General features: G+C 40.6%; 2 protein-coding genes across 2 annotated transcripts in view; one reads left to right on the top strand and one right to left on the bottom strand.

Moving 5' to 3' along the window:
* LOC121382718 overlaps positions 1-4,553 on the top strand; it is a 67,112-nt gene extending 62,559 nt beyond the window's left edge. Inside the window, exon 17 of the transcript XR_005959209.1 lies at positions 3,841-4,553. The gene's annotated coding sequence lies outside the window, so the exon portion shown is untranslated. The remainder of the gene's footprint in view (positions 1-3,840) is intronic.
* Positions 4,554-5,664: 1,111 nt separating this feature from the next.
* Positions 5,665-18,329, bottom strand: LOC121383151 (mediator of RNA polymerase II transcription subunit 22-like). Its single transcript, XM_041512980.1, has 3 exons — positions 18,125-18,329; positions 9,155-9,250; positions 5,665-6,962 (listed from the first exon to the last, which is right to left on the bottom strand). The coding sequence occupies exons 1-3, from the start codon at positions 18,245-18,247 to the stop codon at positions 6,744-6,746; spliced, it is 438 nt and encodes a 145-aa protein (XP_041368914.1). The 5' UTR covers positions 18,248-18,329; the 3' UTR covers positions 5,665-6,743.
* Between the last annotated feature and the right edge of the window lie 2,928 nt (positions 18,330-21,257).

The raw sequence follows: 21,257 nt of genomic DNA, 5'->3' as shown, positions 1-21,257 counted from the left end.
GGGGTAACACCCAAATTGATGAATTTTGTGGGAAGCTTCGTTAGCACATAAATAACAAAATTTGTGAATTTTATTATTAAAATTCCATGTATCTGAGAGACTGGGCTCAAAAGGTGAAATTAAGGATTTTTTAAAGTTAATTTTTGCGCTACTTCTACCAATATTATATTGAATAGTCATATTATTAAGAAAAGTCAATAGATGGTTTATCTAATTTGTCAATGTCACGAATGTCACATCACCAATTTGTCCCTAGGGTCGGGGTAAAATTTACTATAGTTATATAGAGAAATGCATTTGAACAATTTATGACTAAATTTGGAGAGAAACTTCCTTGACCCATGGAGAAACAAAAAAAAGGGTATTACGTAATGTCTTTATAATGTTATATTACATGTCTATATTATAATGTAGAGTACTGTCTAACATGTCATATTTTCAGCTTTGTATCTATTGGACTACATTATGTAATATTCAGCTTTTTATAGTGTTATTAATGGTTTAAAATAAATGACCATTATCAATTTCTAGGCTTGTTGACTTGATTTATTTGAACATACATGTATTATGATAAACAGAGCACAACTTGCCCCGAATGCAATTCTAAATAAATTTCATTTGAAACAGAAATGTTCACATTTCTTTTATCTGAGCATATGTATTTAATGTCACACGGTAACAAAATGAATGAATGAATGTTTAACGACACCCCAGCACGAAAAATACATCGGCTATTGGGTGTCAAACTATGGCAAAATGAAACAACAGTGATGAGCATCATCAATATAAAAATTCAACAGTTAAATAAAAACACAGTGTAAAGGACCGTGTAAAAATGCAAATATCACAGATATATATATAATTAAAATTTTGAATAAAATTCAGTATCACATAAAAATTGTAAAATAAGTTCTGGATGGAATCGAAAGGATTCCATCACAGTTCGTAGTCCAAATATATCTTTTCAAATTGCTTTCAGATGGGTACACTCCACCAAAATGTGTCGCACAGTCAGAAGACACTGACAGTGCTCACACTGAGGTGGAGGATCTTTCTTTCAGATAAATGAATGGGTTAAATATGTATGCCCGATGCGGGAACGACACAAGACTATTTCATCCTTCCTGCACTGTCTATAGGAGGACTGCCACTCTCCCAAGACTGGCTTGATAGCATGAAGCTTGTTCGCAACCTCACCGTCCCAATCACGTTGCCAAATCGAAAAGATAAATTTGTTAATACCATATTTAAAATCAGTATACGGTACACCAACCCTGGCATGAGGCAAATTCAAAGCAGACTTGGCAGCTAAATCTGCCTTTTCATTACCCCTGATGGCAACATGGCTGGGTACCCAACAAAATACAATGTCTTTATTAGCAATAGATAAAAAGACACACTTTCGTATCACCATCCCAATTAAGAGATTACTTCTTCTAGGCCAAACTTCAGCACTACAGATCGATGCTGAGTCAGGCAGTCGCATGGAAAGTATTGTGTCTGATGGAAAAACTGTAGCACAAGCCACAGAATTCCCATCCCGTCACGGTAATATAACCGACTCTAAATATTATTCATAAATAACAAATATGTCAGGAAAGAATATTTTTGAAAAAAAAAGAGAACATTGTGAATAACAATCTCAGGATCCGTGGATCAAAACTAAACATAAAACAGAGCTCTACAACTCCAGGTAAACTAGAAGTTTATATTTGTGTTTGTTTTACTTACGTTTATATTGGATGTTGAAATTTTCATTATGTATAAACATTGTAGTAATAATAATAAGAAGAAGAAGAAGAATACAATATTGTGAAACATTGTAAGATATACTTTTCAAAAAAAGAAACGCAAAAGGGTACAAATGGGTTATAACTCCGATTTTATGTTTCCTACCGGTTCATGCTTTGTAAATATAAGGTCATTGCATGTCCCAAACACATTCCCACGGTTACATTCGATAAAACGCAGCTACTGTACAATAAAGTTCCAAAATGTGAATATTCGCAAAAACGCAGCCACGTGCAAACCATGTCACCACTGCACGTGCGTTGTCTGCACGTGCAACATGAACACCAACAGTATAAAAGTGCAGGGTGTTCGCTTGCCTGGCCTCTGTATCTGGCCGACAGTTGACAATCCAGGACATGCCACGTCTCGGTGAACCGCAGAGAAACAATGCCATCGGCCGACTAGACGCAGGCGAATCCAGAACAGCCGTTGCCAGGGCATTCCATGTGTCCCCAAGCACCATCTCCAGACTGTGGGACCGTTACCAGCAACATGGATCAACACGTGACCTCCCTAGATCCGGTCGACCACGGGTCACTACCCCCGGGCAGGACCGCTACATCCGGGTACGCCACCTTCGGGAACGATTGACTACTGCCACCTCCACAGCCGCAGCAATACCAGGTTTGCGCAGGATATCCGACAAGACCGTACGGAACCGCCTACGTGAGGTAGGAATTCGTGCCAGACGTCCAGTTCGAGGTGTCATCTTAACACAACACCGTCGACTCCGACTGCAGTGGTGCCAGATTCATCGACAATGGCCTCAACTGCGATGGAGACAGGTGTGGTTCAGTGACGAGTCCCGATTTCTGCTCCGACGTCATGATGGAAGATGTCGCGTGTATAGGCGTCGTGGTGAACGTTATGCGGCAAACTGCGTGCAGGAAGTGGACAGATTCGGCGGGGGTAGTGTCATGGTGTGGGCAGCCATCTCACACACTGGCAGAACTGACGTGGTCCACGTGCAGGGCAACCTGAATGCACAGGGCTACATTGACCAGATCCTCCGGCCACACATCGTTCCAGTTATGGCCAACGCCAACGCAGTGTTCCAACATGACAACGCCAGGCCTCACACAGCACGTCTCACAACGGCTTTCCTACAGAACAATAACATTAATGTCCTTCCTTGGCCATCGATATCACCGGATTTGAACCCAATTGAGCATCTATGGGACGAGTTGGACCGACGCCTCCGACAGCGACAACCACAGCCCCAGACCCTGCCCGAGCTGGCAGCAGCCTTGCAGGCCAAGTGGGCCACCATCCCCCGAGACGTCATCCGTACTCTGGTTGCTTCAATGGGCAGGCGGTGCCAGGCAGTTGTCAACACACGCGGAGGCCACACCCGGTATTGACTCCAGATGACCTTGACCTTGGTGGTGTGTCCTATCACTTACTCACAATGGACTAGAGTGAATTGTGAACAATCCTGCAACATTTGGTAATTATCGGACTCACCATTCAATAATTAAATCAATTCTCCAAATGTTACGACAATGTGGTTTTGCGTTTCTTCTTTTGAAGAGTATATAATAATAATATTGTGAAACATTGAGAGAGTGAAACACTGCATTCAGGTGTGCTCGGAAATGGATATTTCTGAATTGTAAACTCATATTTACAACTCGTTTGCATTCGGGTGCACTTGTGTGAGAAAGTAAGTTACGGTCCCCTCAAAATGTCAACAGTAATGTATCTCACTTACAAATTTAGCTATTTTCACGAATATTAATTAATAATAACACAAAGTATCTTTAAAAAATTATAAATCTGTATAAAATAATTCTGCTACACCACCAATTATATTTTATAATATTTTGCTAGTTTATTGACTCGAATGTTTGAAATCTTCCCAATTGAAATTGATCCAAAAGGTATTAAAATAAGTCTCTCACCACAATTGCACCAATCAATCGTTGTCGATTGAACATTAAGGTGCATGCTTAATTTTTATTATCAAAAGAGAGTTGAGAGAAATATTTCATCACCATTTCCTTCTAAATTTAAACTGACAGTATCTTGATTATCTTTTTTCCTTCCAAGGTTACAAGCCAGACATTTGAGCTCCAGAGCATTTCACTCTACTTTCAAGTTGGAAGTTGTTGATATGGTAATTACAAGCACATTCGAACATCATTATTCTACATCGAACGTCACATGAATTAAAAGAAATATGGCAGCAGAGGCCTTAGGGTTCTGTAAATAAATGGACAACTGAGGTGAGACACTTAAAAACCTGGTTATCCTAAAATAATCCTCTCTAGTAATATGTGACTGAACTTTCTTTGGTGTGGCCCTGCACTTGGCCACCGAGATGAAAGACTATTATTATATCCCGTTATGAATAACATGTAGCTATAGATACTGGGAGGAGTGAAAATAATCAAGACTTAAAAGTTATATGGACAGGTAACAGATGATACAAAACAAATAATTATGGAAGACAAAATAAGTATTTCATTTGGAGACCATTGCATCAAACCAAGCAAGCTTGGCACCTTTAAGAATTTAAAACAATTAAATTTAAATGGCCCATTGATGGCAAACCGTGTCAGCCGTGATGTCTCTTGCCACCAAGCATGCACTTAAGGTATTCATTATGGAGCCCTGCCCAGGTTCTTCCCATGCAGTAGATATTATGTGGATAGGTTTACAGCTGCCATTAATTCAATAAATGTACCGGCCTCAGTGGCGTAGTGGTTAGGCCATCGGTCTACAGGCTGGTAGGTATTGGGTTCGGATCCCAGTCGAGGCATGGGATTTTTAATCCAGATACAGACTCCAAACCCTGAGCGAGTGCTCCGCAAGGCTCAATGGGTAGGTGTAAACCACTTGCACCGACCAGTGATCCATAACTGGTTCAACAAAGGCCATGGTTTGTGCTATCCTGCCTGTGGGAAGTGCAAATAAAAGATCCCTTGCTGCTAATTGGAAAGAGTAGCCCATGTAGTGGTGACAGCGGGTTTCCTCTCAAAATCTGTGTGGTCCGTAACCATATGTCTGACGCCATATAACCGTAAATAAAAATGTGTTGAGTGCGTCATTAAATAAAACATTTCTTTCTTTCAATAAATGTGTTTGCTACTAAACCAACTAATTCAACAAAAGCTTTAAAAAAAACCTGTGGTATGATTGCAGGTCCATAGCCAATGGGGGGTCAGTTGACCCCCCCACCGGTAGTCTTTTTTTTTTTTAATATGCCCCCGGACACCCCCCACCACTAAGCAACTCAGGTGCTTCGCGCCCTCTTGTGAGGCACAAAGCCATAAGCCTAAACGACACCCCCCTCTGAAAATCCTGTCTACAGGCCTGGATTATGAATGTATAAATGCAGATATCTAAATTTGCTGTCCAAACAATACTTGTACACCTAAACTAAAACAAAATGCATTTTTATTTAATAAACAGAAGTATAAGAGGAATATCGTATTTATGACTAAATTCGATTATTATAAACATTGAAAGTGTTGCGGAAGTAGTATGATATGGATACAGAATTCTGTCGATTTAGAATGTAGTTACAGACTTATTCGATGTTTGTCTCATGGTTTTTGTGGGGTTTGTTTCAGAATGAGACAAGATCCAAATATAAATTATTGTATGAGTGGGAGTATCATACACAATTTATGGAACGAGTTTGGGAATTTTGGGGATTATTTTATTCTTTGAACGAGAATGAGAGGTATAAAACAAGTCACTTAGCAGCAAAATGTAATTATTTATTTATTACCTACAGACTAATGTATAATAAAAGTTAAGTATGATTGTAACTGCTATAGAATTAATGTTAATATTACCCAGGTTATAAAAACGCTCATTTACACGGACAGTAAAGAGTTCCCAACTATATGAATAAAACAACATCAATCCAGGTACCATTCATTTATTTGTTCATTCAGTTTAAATTTTATATTTTCATCAATGCAAGTCAGCATCAAAGATACACAAAAATGTCAATTTCACCAGCTATATGTACAACTGCCACAAGCTTGCAATTGCTATATAGAATAGCTACATCAGCAGTGAAGTATATCAATACTGTTATGGTTTTGTCGTTCAGAGTAAAATAATATTTGAGAACGCACATTCACAAACACCATTTTCTTAAATTCTTCTCTTTTTTTTCCTTTTCACATTTGAAGAAATCAGAGGAAACTAGTTTCTTCTCTTAAACATACCAAGTGCACTGTTACTATATTAGTGTCACTGATATAAACAATTTAATGAAGTAATGTCCTTAAACATTCTTCCTTTTCTTGAAAATAATTAACAACACAGAAACATGTATCCAGCACAAAGATGGTAGATCTCACAATCACTGAAACAACAAAAACTTCCATTTGTTAACAATTTATGGTTTTTTGGGGGATTTTTTTCTTTCTCATTTACATGTCGATGTGTTTCAAAGGCAGGGCTCGAAAAAGAATGTAACAAATGGCGTTCTGGGTTTTTTGTTCACCCTTATGTAGTGTGATGACCTTCGGCATGCTGTTTGTATAACTACATAGTAGATGTGACAGTGCACTGCTGTTTGTTTAGAACCATGAAATGGCTCAATTCATGACCTCAATTCAGCATAGACAAAAAAAGGTTAACACACATGTAGCAGGCCAAAAACGAAAATGTCCTGCTAAGAAAAACTATGGCCTGTTGGAAATAGGACAGCATGTGATGAGGGGAGTGTTTGGGATGTATGTGAAAACTTAGGACCTCTGAGATGTATTTTAGAGCATTATAGAATTGAATTGCAACAAGAATCAGACCACATATCAGATTTTGGCAGAGGGTTTAGCAGGTGAATTTCTATTTCACCTGCTAAGTGTAACAATTAGACTGTTTTTTGCATATATCACTATTTCGAGCCCTACAATGTAAATACTAGAAACCACAATGTTTCTCTGCAGACGAAAACTTCAAGAGTATCAATGATGTCTGTCTTGTTTCCATTATTTGTATACAGAAGAATAATACTCTTCTTCCAGTTCATACAGATCTGCAGCCATTTCATCTCTCAAGCCCATCAGTTTAATGTCCACCTCACCTTGCAGTTGTTTGTACAGGTGAGAGTTTGAGGCAATTGATTCATTCACCGATGGAAAGTCATTCAGAATTAAGAATTGTTTCAGATCTGACACAAGCTGCATTAATGATTCACCAGCTCGCACCTGGGGACAGAAGTATTTAAATTAATAATCTGAAGATTATTGTTGTAAAATTCAGTTCTGAAAGACAATCATGTACTGAAAGAAATCTTCCTATAAAAAGATGAATTCTGTAGAATTAAATGTCTCACCTTCCATAAACTTTAACGTTTCTTTTGTTTAACGACACCAGTATAGAGCACATTAATTAATTAATTAATCGCCGGTTATTGGACATCAAACATTTGGTCATTCTGACTGACCAGCTAAATTTTTCCATTAGTAGCAAGGGATCTTTTATATGTACTTTCCCACAGACAGGAAAGCACAAACCACGACCTTTGACCAGTTGTGGTGCACTGGTTGGAACGAGAAAAACCCAATCAGTTGAATGGATCCATTGAGGTGGTTTGATCCTTAAACTTATTCAGAGTCAATCAAAGTTGTATCCTTGAGCCCAAAACACAGATGCTGGGTCTGGCGAGTATGGTACCAGTAGACGTTAAACGTTCATTTCAATGCATGTTAAAAAAATAAACACTTTTTAAAAATTTAATTTTAAAAATGTTTTATTTTCTTTCTTTTTTAACATGTATCAAGATTGATCTAGGACTTTTACAGTTTGCCACATGGACCTAACTGCAAAAATTTAATATTGAATTACCGCTAAAGAATTTTAATTAACAAGGAAAATTCAAAAATTGATAAAGACGTAATGTTGGAAATAAACTCAAAACCTGATGTTGCTGCCATTGGAAAAGAATTCTTATATCTAACCTTTGTCAAGGTGAGATAAAATTAAATTAAAATAATATATCAAGTGGCCCCTCAAAAAACTGTACCCCTCTTTACTGGTTAATAACTTGAAATGTACTCAAACCTGGGTAATATTATTCTGCACCTGATATCATATAGGTGTTACTTATCTCTACACATTTCAAGTATATAGATCAAATGCCTTTTAAATAATAACAGAATCAAAATTGTCTGTGATAAATGTAATACCAGAATGTTGATTCAAGTTTAACGTGTTACATTACACAATGTGTCACCATTCTGTTCACACACTGGCCTCATTTTCTTGTTCATCCGGTGTCTTTAATTGGCTTGTAAAATTTGTTTTCTGAACTAATCTTCACTTGTTTCTAGAAAATTACTTAATATTGATTTTGCTTTTCATCAGTTTTCAGTAAAATGAGTTTCAGTGTACACCATTTCGAACAATCTTGGTAATAATCTGTACTATCAAACATTTTCCAGTCAGTGTTAACTCAAAACATAATCTGATATGCCACCTGCATTTGACAGGTGGCATTTAACTAACAAATGGCATTAAAGTAAGACACAGCACTTGGTGCTTGCTGTGCACATGACCCATTCAAAGTGCATGGAACTCTGGAATGTTACATCTTTTGACATGCAATGTTAATTCTGCTATCACTCTGTATACATATGTACCACAAATAGGTAATATCTGTATGGTATCAGGTGCAAAATATTATTATCCTGTTATAGCTTTGGAAAGTTATTAATGAGAAAATATGGATACTTATCCAAGTCTTCTGAGGGTCTGAACATTGGCCCTTTCCGAAAAGAAAGTGGCACTGAAAATTCCCAATTCATATTTAATTATGTCGGTGCTAATAAATTAATTTAACAGTGGTGTACTGTAATTTAACAGTGGCCTGAAAAAAATATCCCAAATATGATTTACTGGCGCTAAATGTCCCAATCCCATCAGACATGGACCATGGCGAAAAATTCTGGATAAATCCCTGGGTATGTTTTTGGGGGAATCCAACATGATTAAAATTAAAAATCAATTAATAAAAGCATAAAACAGCTCATAAGTATTTTGTTTATTGGGTTTCTTTTACTTTTTAAAATAAATCAGGTTACTGTCATGGCAAATGTTTTCATTAGATCTTCAGGCCATATATAGCCGGTAACAGAATTAATCTCATTTGCAATGGCAGAAGATATGATTAAAAGGCAGAATTAATATTAACAATAAAACTCCTCTAAACAAAACACCCAAATAACAGATAGATTAATTCTCTGATAATGTGGTTTACTGATGATTACTCTTTTTAAATAGCACATTTCTTTTACTAATTTTTTTATATATAAATAATTAGAAAAATTAAAAACACAATAAATGTTCCTAGATTTCATACCAAATGCATGGATGTTTTACCACATGCATATTCACTTACAATGTTTGCAGATCTGACTTGCATCTCATAATGGTCTTGTTCACTCAAACACGCACGTGCTAGAGCTGTTTTCATACTTTCTGAATCTTCCTCCATCTGTAAGTAACAGCAGCAAAACAAATCTGAAATAGTCTTATTACAAAATATATGAATGCTTCAAAGACAAGATTTTTTAAAATGAATATTTACTTTCAATATAAAGCTTACCGGTATGTTCAAAATTTGTTTGTGATAAAATATTGCTTGGTAACCTCGCTTTCACTATTTCACTCTTGGTCCATCTTGAGATTTTTGCAATGGCCAAAGAAAACATTGGCTACTCAAAAGTGATCAGATAAAATGTGTGCTGCTACATTCAGGTTTTATATGACAGACTTACAGTTTGATAATATCAGACTCAATGGTTTTCGGTTTCAAAAAATGGAGAAAACTTGAGTGTTTTCTCTTTTATAGATACATTACCTGTCCTCAAACAAGTGCACCTCCCCCCCCACGCAAGTGGTCTGGTCCGAACATCCCAACAGCCAATGGGATGGCCTAAATTCTTCTACTGCATACTGCTCTCTAGTTCCGGTCACATGACTGTAACTTCCTTCTTTTTCCCTGAGCGCATCGCACGGAGAACAGGAAGCGGGGAGGCCCGGGCGGGATGAATCTTGAGGACAGGTAATGTATCTATAAAAGAGAAAACACTCAAGTTTTCTCCATTTCTATAGACATTACCTGTCCTCAAACAAGTGCAGCATTCAACAGATGGTGGTGGGTGCCGAGATCCGTAGATGCTTTGTGATAACTCCCCAACCGGAAAGAGGCTGACTAGTGGAAGAATAAGGCCAACCTTGGTAAGCCCTCATCTAGGGATGCCCGTCACAGACCAATGCAGGTGATGTTAGTAACAACAACCAGAATGGTGGCATCCGTCAGCAGTGGCAGGTACGGCTCCTAGAACACATGGACCAGGAGGCGGAAGCCACATCTCATGCTGGTTCTGACAGGGTGGGAAGACGTAGCCACCAGGGATGCAGGTGTTAGGTAACCCTCACGTATTGAAGTGTTATAGTTTTTCAATAACAAGCGACAACCTAATGAGGTGCATCCGTCAGAACATTGAACAAAACAAGACCCCCGAGTGTTTTTCTGTCTAGTACACCAAGATCTGTTAGTTCAATAACGACAACCAATAACCACATGCAGTGCAGGGTAAAGGTTATCGAGACAAAAGTTCCGGCACCAGTACGTGAACTGTGCAAAAGAACAAAAGTCTAAGCAATCCTCATCTGTCTATTCGATGGACATCTCGGTATGCAGCCCAGAATCAGACAGACATCAACGGCGACGAGGACGGCTTGTATTCAACAGAGTCTGTGCAGCAACAACCGGACCCAGATGATGGAACCCCTCAACGTCTTCTGTGGTGACATCCCTCAGATAATAGTTGGCGAAGATGGAGTCCGTAGCCCAGAACCAACCAGTGATAATGTGCTGAATGGGTGTGTTGCAGTGCAGGGACAAGGCACGGAGTTCATGCGGATTAGAAGCAGACGGAGCAGGTAAACCCTCCTTCTGATAGGCGGTCAGGATAGAAGACCGGATCCAGGTGGCCACCGTGTTCTTGGTAAGGTCCCTCAACCGACTCTGGTTACAGGAAAGGAAAAGTCTTTTGCGATGTTGTCGAAAAGATCTGGTCCTCTCGATGTACTGGTGCAGGGCTCTGACAGGGCACAACGCCAAGTCCTCAACGTCCGCCGGACCAACGATAGAGGAGAGGGCCTGCACAACATACGAACGAGGCGCTTGGTCTGGTAACTGATTCTTTGCAACAAAGTTCATGAGTAACCCCAAGTTGACTGCACGCCGATCTTGGTGAAAACGTACCAAGTCTACATCAAGAGCATGGAGTTCTGAGACACGGGCAGCCGTGGCAAAACCGAGTAAAAACACCGTCTTCCGCATCAAGTCTTGCAGGGAAGAGGATTCGATCGGCTCATAAGGTGCGGTCGATAACGCTCGTAACACCAGATTCAGGTCCCATCTTGGTGGCCGAAACCGGTGTACTTGATCATCAAGGCGAAACCTTTGATCATCTTATGGATCTCAGGAATACCCGATAACTTCGTTCCAGTAGCGACATCACGAACAGTAGCGATGACCGAAACGTACCCAGCGATGGTAGACCCCTTTAATCGTAAAGTGGTCCGCAGATACAGCCAAAAAACCCAGCAAGACGAAGTATCTGGATCGTCTGAGGTTTGAGGTTTTGCCGGAAACACCCTCGGTGAAAGCAAAGCCATCTGACGTTAGTAGTAGATGATCTGTGCGCTTCAAAATGGCCGCCGTAGACTGTGAAGAAAAACCTTTCTTTCTCAAACTCTTGGCGATAAAGTCCACGCGTGCAGTTGGAACAACTGCGGACGTGGATGGTATAGTCTTGACGTGGGATGCAGCAACAGATGATCCCAGTCTGGCAGCGGTAAAGGATGTGGATCGGCAAGACGTATTAGATCTGGATACCACATCCTGGATGGCCACATTGGAGCAATGAGTAACAGGCGACAATGGTACAGCTGAAACCTCTGAAGCACCCTTGGAAGGAGGATTCGTGGAGGAAAAGCGTACGCGTCCATCTGTTCCCAGCTGATGGCCAAGGCGTCGAGATCCAGAGCTTCGGGATCCAGCACCGGAGACACGTAAACCCTCAGCTGATGGTTGAATCGTGTGGCGAAGAGATCGATGTTTGGTGTCCAAAGTCTGTCGCACACCCATCGAAACGCTTCGGGATGGAGCATCCATTCCGTCGGCTGTGGAGACGACGGCCGAGACAGTGTGTCGACTAGTACATTGGAAACCCCTGGAATATGGCGAGCCCGAAGTTGCAACGGAATCTCGTCAACCAGCTTGTAGAGACGATAAGTCAACTGCAGCAGACTGCTGGAGTGGGTTCCGCCCTGACGGTTGATATAAGCCACCGCGGTAGTACTGTCTGTGGCTACCATGAGAGAGGCGCCTGACAGCATCTCTCGCCAATGAAAGATGACGTAACTGACAACATCTCCAACAGGTTGATGTGTAGATCGGCTTCATCTGGAAACCACAGCCACCAACAGGGACTGGACTGCAAGGCGACTGGTAACCGGATCAGCAAATCTGCGTTATTGTACTGAATGCATGGATTCAGAAACAAACTGGATACCGCGACCTCTAAGCATAAAATGTTGCGCCGACGTCAAAATTACTCTTGCAATGATACTTCATGAAACAGTAATAGAGTGATTCAGGAATCAAGACATCGGAAACAGCGACCCCGTGATACAGGCAAGAGCCAAGACAGCGTAGCAACTCGCTACGCTACATGCCCGATATACCTGGAAGTGAAGCAACGCAAAACAGCAACCGGCTAAAATCCACGGCCGTCACACCACCCGGTGCGAAACAGCAGCAGAGACCATCTAGACAGCATCGGTCACGAACTCTGGCGGTAACAACAGTAAACGTCAGTGAGTTGATAAGCCGCAATGAACCATAGGAAAACGGTGACGGTTAAAACCCCCGTACCACGTGATGGCAACTGGATAACTTCCGGAACCAGCGGAAGTAGCGACTGTCTTGCATCGCCACCGGATATAGAGAACGATCTGCCGAATGTCGCTGAACCTTCCTCAAACAAGAGAATATCGGTGCACGGGATCTCAACACAAGTGACCGGACCAGTAGACTTTCTTCGTCACCAACCCGGAACGCTTGTAACGTCGACCCCTTCACGGCAAAGAGCCGTATGTAGACCACAGGTCTGCCAAGATTACCGGCTTGTGCTGAAAGTCAAGAATGGATCGCTTCAGGCAAGTCGGTTGACGATAGTGTGCAATCGTAGTGCACATCGACGTCACGGAAGATATAAGGTAGACCAACATCAAAGTCGACGGCTAGAACAAGGCATATCCTCTGGCATCCTGCACATGAGGAGTTATGGTCGCCATGTACAACATGTACGCTGAACTGAAGCCATCGACAGGACGTGCCAATCTGTAAGTTCTAGGAAGACGTCTGGTCCCGCCGGAAACAGCGTCATCCAAGGCCGGCGTCACACAGTTGAAGGATAGGTTGAAGACGGGATACGTTCGTTGTGACGAATGGGGAACGGCACAAACGAAGTCTACTCAAGTAAACCGACATCGGATCAGTCCTCAAACGGAAACCTTCTAGAATGGTGCGAGTGGACTGTGAAGTGACGAAAGCATATACACCGCAGCGAGACAAACAGTCACAGCCATGTGGGTCACTGCGTCCGGATCTTCTATAACGGAAGGTGCCGACGCATCATCTGGAAAATCGGTCAGTAACCTGGCACAGGCACTTCGATCCAATGTACTGGCTGCATCGGAAACACGGACCGTGGACGGTCCCGTCAGGAGCCGGTGTAACCCTGAACGCCGAATCAGCTGCCGACTGGTGTGGACGGTACGATGTACACGGACCGGCAGGAGCCGGTGGAACCCTGGACACTGCACCACTTCGATCGATCACGGGACGACGGTACCGAACGGTGAGCCGATGACGCAATTTTCCAATTCGTTACAGGGCTCCGTCTGCTTGCTGGAACAACGATACGCACGGGCCAGTTACTGGTAGCCGTGTAAACCGACGGGGGCCTGTGGCAGCCAACGATCGAATGCCGATATCTGCCGGTGGAACCTCCGTGGCGATCATCGAACCCGGACCCTTCTTGGCTGAAACCGGTGGATGGGCCAGCGGCGGTAGCATATCAGATATGACAGCCAGACAATCCCTCAGTGACAAGTGGTCCGCCGCATCCAGATCTTCCAGCACCGCATGAACCGATACATCATCAGAAAGTCACGTAGCACCCGTGAACAGGCCAGTCGCTCTGGTCATGGCCCGATGGAGATACCGGAGAACCGGACCGTGGGCGGTCCCGTGTGGATACCAAGGAACGGATGACCACATCGTCGTTGGATGTGGCAAGGACGGCAACATGTCGTAGACAGCCGCCAAGCAATCCCTCATAGTCATATGGTCCGTAGAGTCGGGCTCTTCAATGACAGATGCCGCAGGCGCTTCATCACCAAAGTCTCGTAGAACTCGAGCACAGGCCAATCGATGTACCGTAATGGAAGCCGCTGGTTAAACCGGACCGTGGATGGTCCCGTCTAGCCCTCGGAGGCCACATCAACTGAAGGTTGGCGCTGACGATCTATGGAACCCGTAGGGAGCCATACAGGTCATGTGGAACGGCTACGGTCCCGGCTCCGATGCGCCGAAGGGGACTTCCCCGCCGAAGATCGGTGAGCCTTGGAATCCGTGGAGCGTCTATCTGAATGAGCCGGCTTCTTAGAGGGCTGCGTAGAGACCGCAGGCCTGTCATCCGAAGTCTTAAGTAACGGTGGAGCTGAAGAAGCCGCACCCCCTGAAGAGGGGACTGGAACCGGACCTGACCCCGAACTCGCCGATTTAGGTAAGGTCGCCATTGACGCCATTGTTTCTTCCAGCATGGTCGGTAGAATTGAACGTAACTCTTCCGCCACGGAGTCAGCAATCGAAGGCGAAGATTCCACCTTCTTGGTCCTCGAAGATTCCACCTTCTTGGTCCTCGCTGACACCACCTTCAGGTAAGCCGCGAACTCGACATCAGACAAGCCCGCACAAAGGTCGCATCTAGAAGTGAGGCCACACGAACACGACAACCTGGGTCGCCGCCGGCTAACTTCTTCCAGCGTAACACGCTCGAACTAGTCGCCTGAACATTATCAGATATGATAATAGTAATTTTTCAATCTGTGAAAAGAAAGAAAAAAACCAACCATAACACAAATACAAAGCCGGTAAATAAAGACGCCATTTTGCAAATGGCGTCCGACACGACAACCGGCGATATAACAACATTTCATGTAATTAACACTTGGCAAGTCAAGCGAAATACGCGAAAGACATATGAAAGCTAACGAAAGCTAACGAAAATTAAGGTGAAAAACATTTCACCCAAACACAAAGCCAGTCAACACAGACGCCATTTTGCAAATGGCGTCCGACACGACAACCGGCAATATAAACAACATTTCATGTAATTAAACGCTTGGAAGTCAAGTGAAATACGCGAAAAGAACATACGAAAGCTAATGAAAACGAAGGTGAAAAACATTTCACCCAAACACTAATACAAAACCAAAGGTCTTATAAAAGTTGACTCCAAACAGAGCCAAGCAAAAGGACGTCCAGACCCTTTAGCGAAGAGAAAAAGAAGGAAGTTACAGTCATGTGACCGGAACTAGAGAGCAGTATGCAGTAGAAGAATTTAGGCCATCCCATTGGCTGTTGGGATGTTCGGACCAGACCACTTGCGTGGGGGGGAGGTGCACTTGTTTGAGGACAGGTAATGTCTATAGAAATGCTATTTTTGTATTTTATGTTTTTGTAAATTCCTTTTCAAAATACAATATGTAATTAACAATTTAACTGGTACAAGTTGGAACAAATTAAAGAATGCCATTTCTTCATGATTCTTCTGGTACATTTTATAACTGTAATGACTCAAACAAATTTCTGTGTACTTGAAGTGACCTTCAGTGTCTCCGTTCACATACAGCATGACATGTGACAGACTCCTAGGGAGTTAAACTAATTATTACACATCATGTGATCTCACATGTAATGGGCTGATTGTAGCGATGTTGAGCAGTTCCGCCAACCAACTTTATAAGCGATATGGTAACAATGCGTTGCTATTTATCGTTAAATCAAACTGCACATAAGTAGCAAAAAATCACATCAGGAACAAAGGTCACAATCACAAAAACTATAAAGCATAATTGTCCAACAACTAAGTACATTGTTTTATTCAAAGGGGTTCGGGTTGACAACCCATAAAATTTATTTTTATCACCACTTTGACAATCTAACGTTGTCTGCAATGTGAAGTATGCCCTCACCTATTTTTGGTCAAACAATATATATTACACAATCACAAAAAATGCAAACTTATCCCATCCACCTGCCAAGGACCTTTAAATTCCATTTTTTTTAAACAACTGATTTTGAACCCCCTATATTAAAACATCCTGGATCTACGCCCGATTGCTACGAGATAGATCTGGTCTGGTCCACGTTTTACCAACACCCATCACTAACACTTGATGTCAATACTGATAGGCATTACGTTCATACCAGTGAACAGTTTGTAAAATATAATTTGTTTTAATGAATTGATTCTTAAAGGTAGAGTAAACTCAAACAAGAGCTTTATGTGTTGAAAAGATGCATATCTGGACCACCAACACATACTGACACTTTAATAAATGAAAAACGCGTAATTTTAGTTAATAAAAAAAACATGATTATTCCTGCCATTTTGTTTTGTTTTTGTGACGTCCGGAGGTATAGCTTGGGGTGAAGTGACGTCAGCTCCGTCCATCTCCTTTATGCAGTGTAAACAAACGCTCTACTTTACGACAAGGCGCTTCGCTTTCATCAACCTGACTTGTAAAACAACATAAATGACTTGATAGTATAATAAACTATTTAACTAAATATATTTCAATTTGCATCAATAGAAAGAAATGGAGTTGTAGTATTTTTCTTTTTTAAAAAATCCAAAGAAAAAAAAGCATATTATTAGGCCTATTGGTATGCTACGTTCAAGCAAAAACGACCACTCACGATATTAAAGTGATAAAAAAAATTCTTTGGGACTACGTAATTGGTCAGTTTTGTGATTTTAGATGGGAAAGTCTACTTAATCAAGGGTTTTACAGAATAACTTACAGTAATAAAGCAGGATGGCTGATCGATTATGATTAGAGGGGTGTCCGTGCGGTTAACACACAATACCCTGTGATCTTAATAAAAGAGACACGTCTTTTTAGTGTGTCTAGTCACAGTGTCTGGGGGAACGTCTAAATATACACCTGCCAATCAGGAACCATAGGTACAGGCCACGGAAAGAAAAGACCAATTAACTAAAAAAAACCACTGAGATTATTATTTCAGTACGTGGGTTAATTTATGTACGAAACAAAACAGTTATTTCAACACTTTGACAATGGTGGTTTATTTTGTATTAAAAATAATATACAATTGTTGCTGGCTTACTGGGACGACTATTATTACAGAATATTGCGATACATCCGCAAAAATCAGGTATGTTTTTCCTTCAGTTCGAAGGCTAATTCCTGACGTGACACGTTAGGTATTACGTAACCACCAGCTCGCCAGAGGGCGTATTCACTGGGATGATACAAAATGGCTGCACCTGTTATATATAATGGCCATCACATTTAACCGTTTTATTAATTAACTATAAGATTATACTTGTTGATATTATGCAATAATGTGCATTTGTATACCAGGTCAAATGCCTTAATAGTCCCTTCCTTTAATTAACACAATTTATACACTCAAAATTATTTACAATTGTTATGAATGGATTATTAATACTATTCACTACAATAGAGGCACAAAAATGTAGCATACCTTTAGCAGATCGAATATAATAATTGAAAACATATTCTAACATCATGGGGCTTAAAAATCATACAAATTAAATGATTTGGCTTTGTAACGTTTGTTGATCTGGCAAGTGTGGGTCATGTCACACGCACTTAATGTTGATTTATATTCCTCCATTTTAAATCCATTTCTACGAGTCATGTGGACCCGATATCGGTAATTTTAAGGAATAAACAAAAACGACTTAGTAAAATTAATCATAATTTAATGGTTGTTGGGGTTTGTAAAGTTTTGTATTTAGATACTTACTTATTTGAACTTTATTGTTAATAAAAATGTTATATAACTGTGAAGAAAAAACTCACAAATGAATGACAAGCAGACAACAACAAATCGAACGTTCCGATAATGTTGCCGTAATTGCGTGAACAGTGCACGAGAAAACAAAGTGAATGGAGTTGAAAGCATAACGGAGTTGAGACGTTGACGATACTATAAATAATTAAGGCATACCCGAGCTAATTTGATGACTTCTGTGAAATTATCCAACATGGATTTAATATCGTCTTTCAGTCGTTTTGTATAGGACTGAAGCAGTGCTTCTTTGTTTTGAGGTATGCGTTGTTGCTGCGACATAATTAAACACTACTGTGAATACAACTACTTCCTGACAGGCATTTAGAAAATGATTTTCACGCATGCAGACTATCTAACAGAGTGGCTTCCCTTTCGTTCTGTACGACTATGGAAGACCAACCACCACTGCCCCCAGATAAAGTCTCAAATTGATCATGATGTCTCCAGCCTTTTGGAGCTAATTTTAAAAATGTATATAACATGTATATTTGTTAAATGTAGGGAGAGGCCTTAATATAGTATAGTATTGAGTCGTCTAAGACTTCAATGGAGATCAAAAGAATGTGTGTCAACTACAAGTTCTCAACTTTTGCACGAGTCTTGCTGCACAGAAGCATAGCAGACATAAGCCTTAGGAGTATTTGTTTTGTTAGAAGGCGCTGGTTACAGCTATCTACTAAATTATTTATCTTTGACAGTAGTTTCGAACTCACAAACGTCAGAAACAAGACTGCTGACAGTTACATAATTTATTCAACCAATCACAAGTTGTGTTAATTTATGTCCAGGTCAGGTCATAGGGTTTTACGTGCACATTCAGAACAAGCTGTTGTAGCGCACACCTGTCGTGGGCACAAGAGCCGGCCTTGGCTGGCTACTCCGTTCATGACAGGAAAGGTGGGGAGAGGAGGGACCGCCTGCACTGGCAGGTGCAAGGGAGCACCAGCAGTCCGATTGAAAGGCGGGTGGGTGGTGGTGGTGCTATGGAATTTTGAATGGAGCCGTTAATGCCAAAGAGAAAGGGTGCGCAGTTTTGATTTGAGGAAATTTGGCGCAATTTTGAGCGGTCGGTCGAAAGGTAAATGACCGAGCTAGAATAGGTTTTGAATCGAGAGTAGCTCGTTAGTGAATCGAGAGTAGCTCGTAATTTATGTCCACCTTCATTTCTGTGTATATACATGTACATATATTTTAAAGGACCACAATCATGGCACATTATAATTATTAATATACAGTATATATATAAAAAAAATACATAAAGATTACATTATTAACCATAAAAAATCAAAAATACCACCCCAATTATTAATAAAGCGGCTTTTTGTAAAACGCTCATGGGGGGGGGGGGGGGGGGGGGGAGAGAGACACTGATCCAGTTGATTTGACCCGCATCTGACCTGTGACGTAGCATCAGGTGAATTCCACTCATTCATTAGTAGGTTAGCATGGCGACAGCATGTAATGATTCTTCGAAAAATAGCTCGTTCTTATCGGACGTTAGTTTGGACATTTCGGACTTGTCGCATTTGTCTATTTATTCTAATGCTACTTCGACTGGTGAGGAAGAAGGTAAAAATCCGTTTGGGGTACTTCCTTATCAGTTTGAACTGTAGTACACCGACGATGATCCGTCGAGCCAAATGCGATCAGCCTATTTGCAGCTCAGAGCCCGGACGTCGCCCGAAAACAAAAAGAAAGTAAGAATGTTAATGCCGAGGTGTACATTGTTCATATTTGGATCAAAGATACACCTCAACACGATGCATTTATATATGTTAAAAAAATAAACGTAGGAAAAATATTTTTTTGAAAAAATACTAATTAATATTAACTGATGACTGGATAGCATTTAAATAATTAATGTATTGCAATTATTATTAAAAACAACAAATACGCGTACATACATTAAATATGTTTTAAAAAAACATCAGTAAATATATTAAACAAGGCGCATTCATCGTCAGTCTAATCATTACAATTTACTTGGTTACAGACATCTACGATTGGTACCTGTTTCGTTTACAAAATATGAAAATAGAAGATTTTATTGTTCGAAGTTAATCCTTTAATTGGTTAACTAAAGGCTTATTTGCAAAAGCAATACATGTCTACGAATGTAGGGCAATTGCTCACCGGACAGTTGCTCACCAATAAAGTAAAAAAAAAAAAGAGGACAATTCCTCACCTTTAGGGGTTTTTTTATTAATAAAATTTTATTTATTATTTTATTAATAAAAAATAACAGAATTTTTAATAAACTGAGGTTACCATACCTACTGATAATATCAGATTCCCACTCCCACCCAACCATTTACACACGCATACAATAACCTAAAATAAAATTTTATTGATAAAAAAAAAATCAGCAATTGTGGTGAGCAATTGTCCTATTTCTCACTTTATTGGTAAGCAATTGTCCAGTGAGCAATTGTCCGGTGAGCAATTGTCCGTACTCCATGTCTACAGATTTTGCAGATATCGATAGCTCGGACAGCATGTGACACAGTCGGCTCACTACGAGATCAAGGAATCTAAGTGGTTGTGTGTGTCCTGCCAATATGCTACGGTATCTGTAATTATGTAATGTCGTTGTAAAGAGGTGTTTTGAGACGTCGGATGCACGTTTGTTCCTAATTTGTTCTGTGTCGGAAGGTGTGAATCCCGTTGTGATGAACAGAATAACACTGATGTACGTTTGTTCCCGACAATTTGTGGTCGGATGGTGTAAATGTCGCAGTAACGACGGTCGTTGTAACGAGGTCTGACTGTATATGTTAAAACAATAAATGTAGGAAAAATACTTTTTAGAAAAAATTGCATTAACATTCGGTAGGCCTATCTGTTTTTGTCTTCGGGCGATGTTCGGGATATCGTTATGTACAGCCCAAACATGAAAAATGTGAATTTTTTTCTAAAAAATATATTTCCTACATTTATGTTTTTAACATATATAAATGCATCGTGTTGAGGTGTATCTTTGTGCCAAATATGAACAATGTACACCTCAACATTAACATTCGGGCTTTGTTTTTGTCTCCGGGCGACGATCGGGCTCCATGCTGCAAATAGGCTGAACAGGGGGGAACCAGGCTTGGAACAGACAAGTTCTTTAACAAAAAATGTGGTGCCATACACCGAACAATGGTTCACCATGTTTCACATTTGAAAGATATCTTCAAAATAATATTCCAAACATACAATTCAATTCAATAAAATAATATTTTCGCGTTTTAAAAATACTGTTCCACTTCCATGTAAAATGACCGAAAGGCTGCGAATCACGCGTTCA

The sequence above is a fragment of the Gigantopelta aegis genome, chromosome 10 (assembly GCF_016097555.1).
Source record: "Gigantopelta aegis isolate Gae_Host chromosome 10, Gae_host_genome, whole genome shotgun sequence".
Taxonomy (NCBI): Eukaryota; Metazoa; Mollusca; class Gastropoda; order Neomphalida; family Peltospiridae; genus Gigantopelta; species Gigantopelta aegis.
The sequence above is the reverse complement of the archived record's forward strand: the minus strand, read 5'-3'. Positions and strand labels throughout refer to the sequence as shown.

Bases quoted from the DNA above. Each gene is read 5' to 3' on its own strand.
- LOC121383151 (XM_041512980.1), bottom strand. From the start codon at position 18,247: ATGTCGCAGCAACAACGCATACCTCAAAACAAAGAAGCACTGCTTCAG. The intron at 9,251-18,124 runs GTATGCCTTAAT...TGTTACTTACAG, and splicing joins AAGTCATCAAATTAGCTCGG to ATGGAGGAAGATTCAGAAAG. The intron at 6,963-9,154 runs GTAAGTGAATAT...TTCTGTCCCCAG, and splicing joins AAGTCAGATCTGCAAACATT to GTGCGAGCTGGTGAATCATT.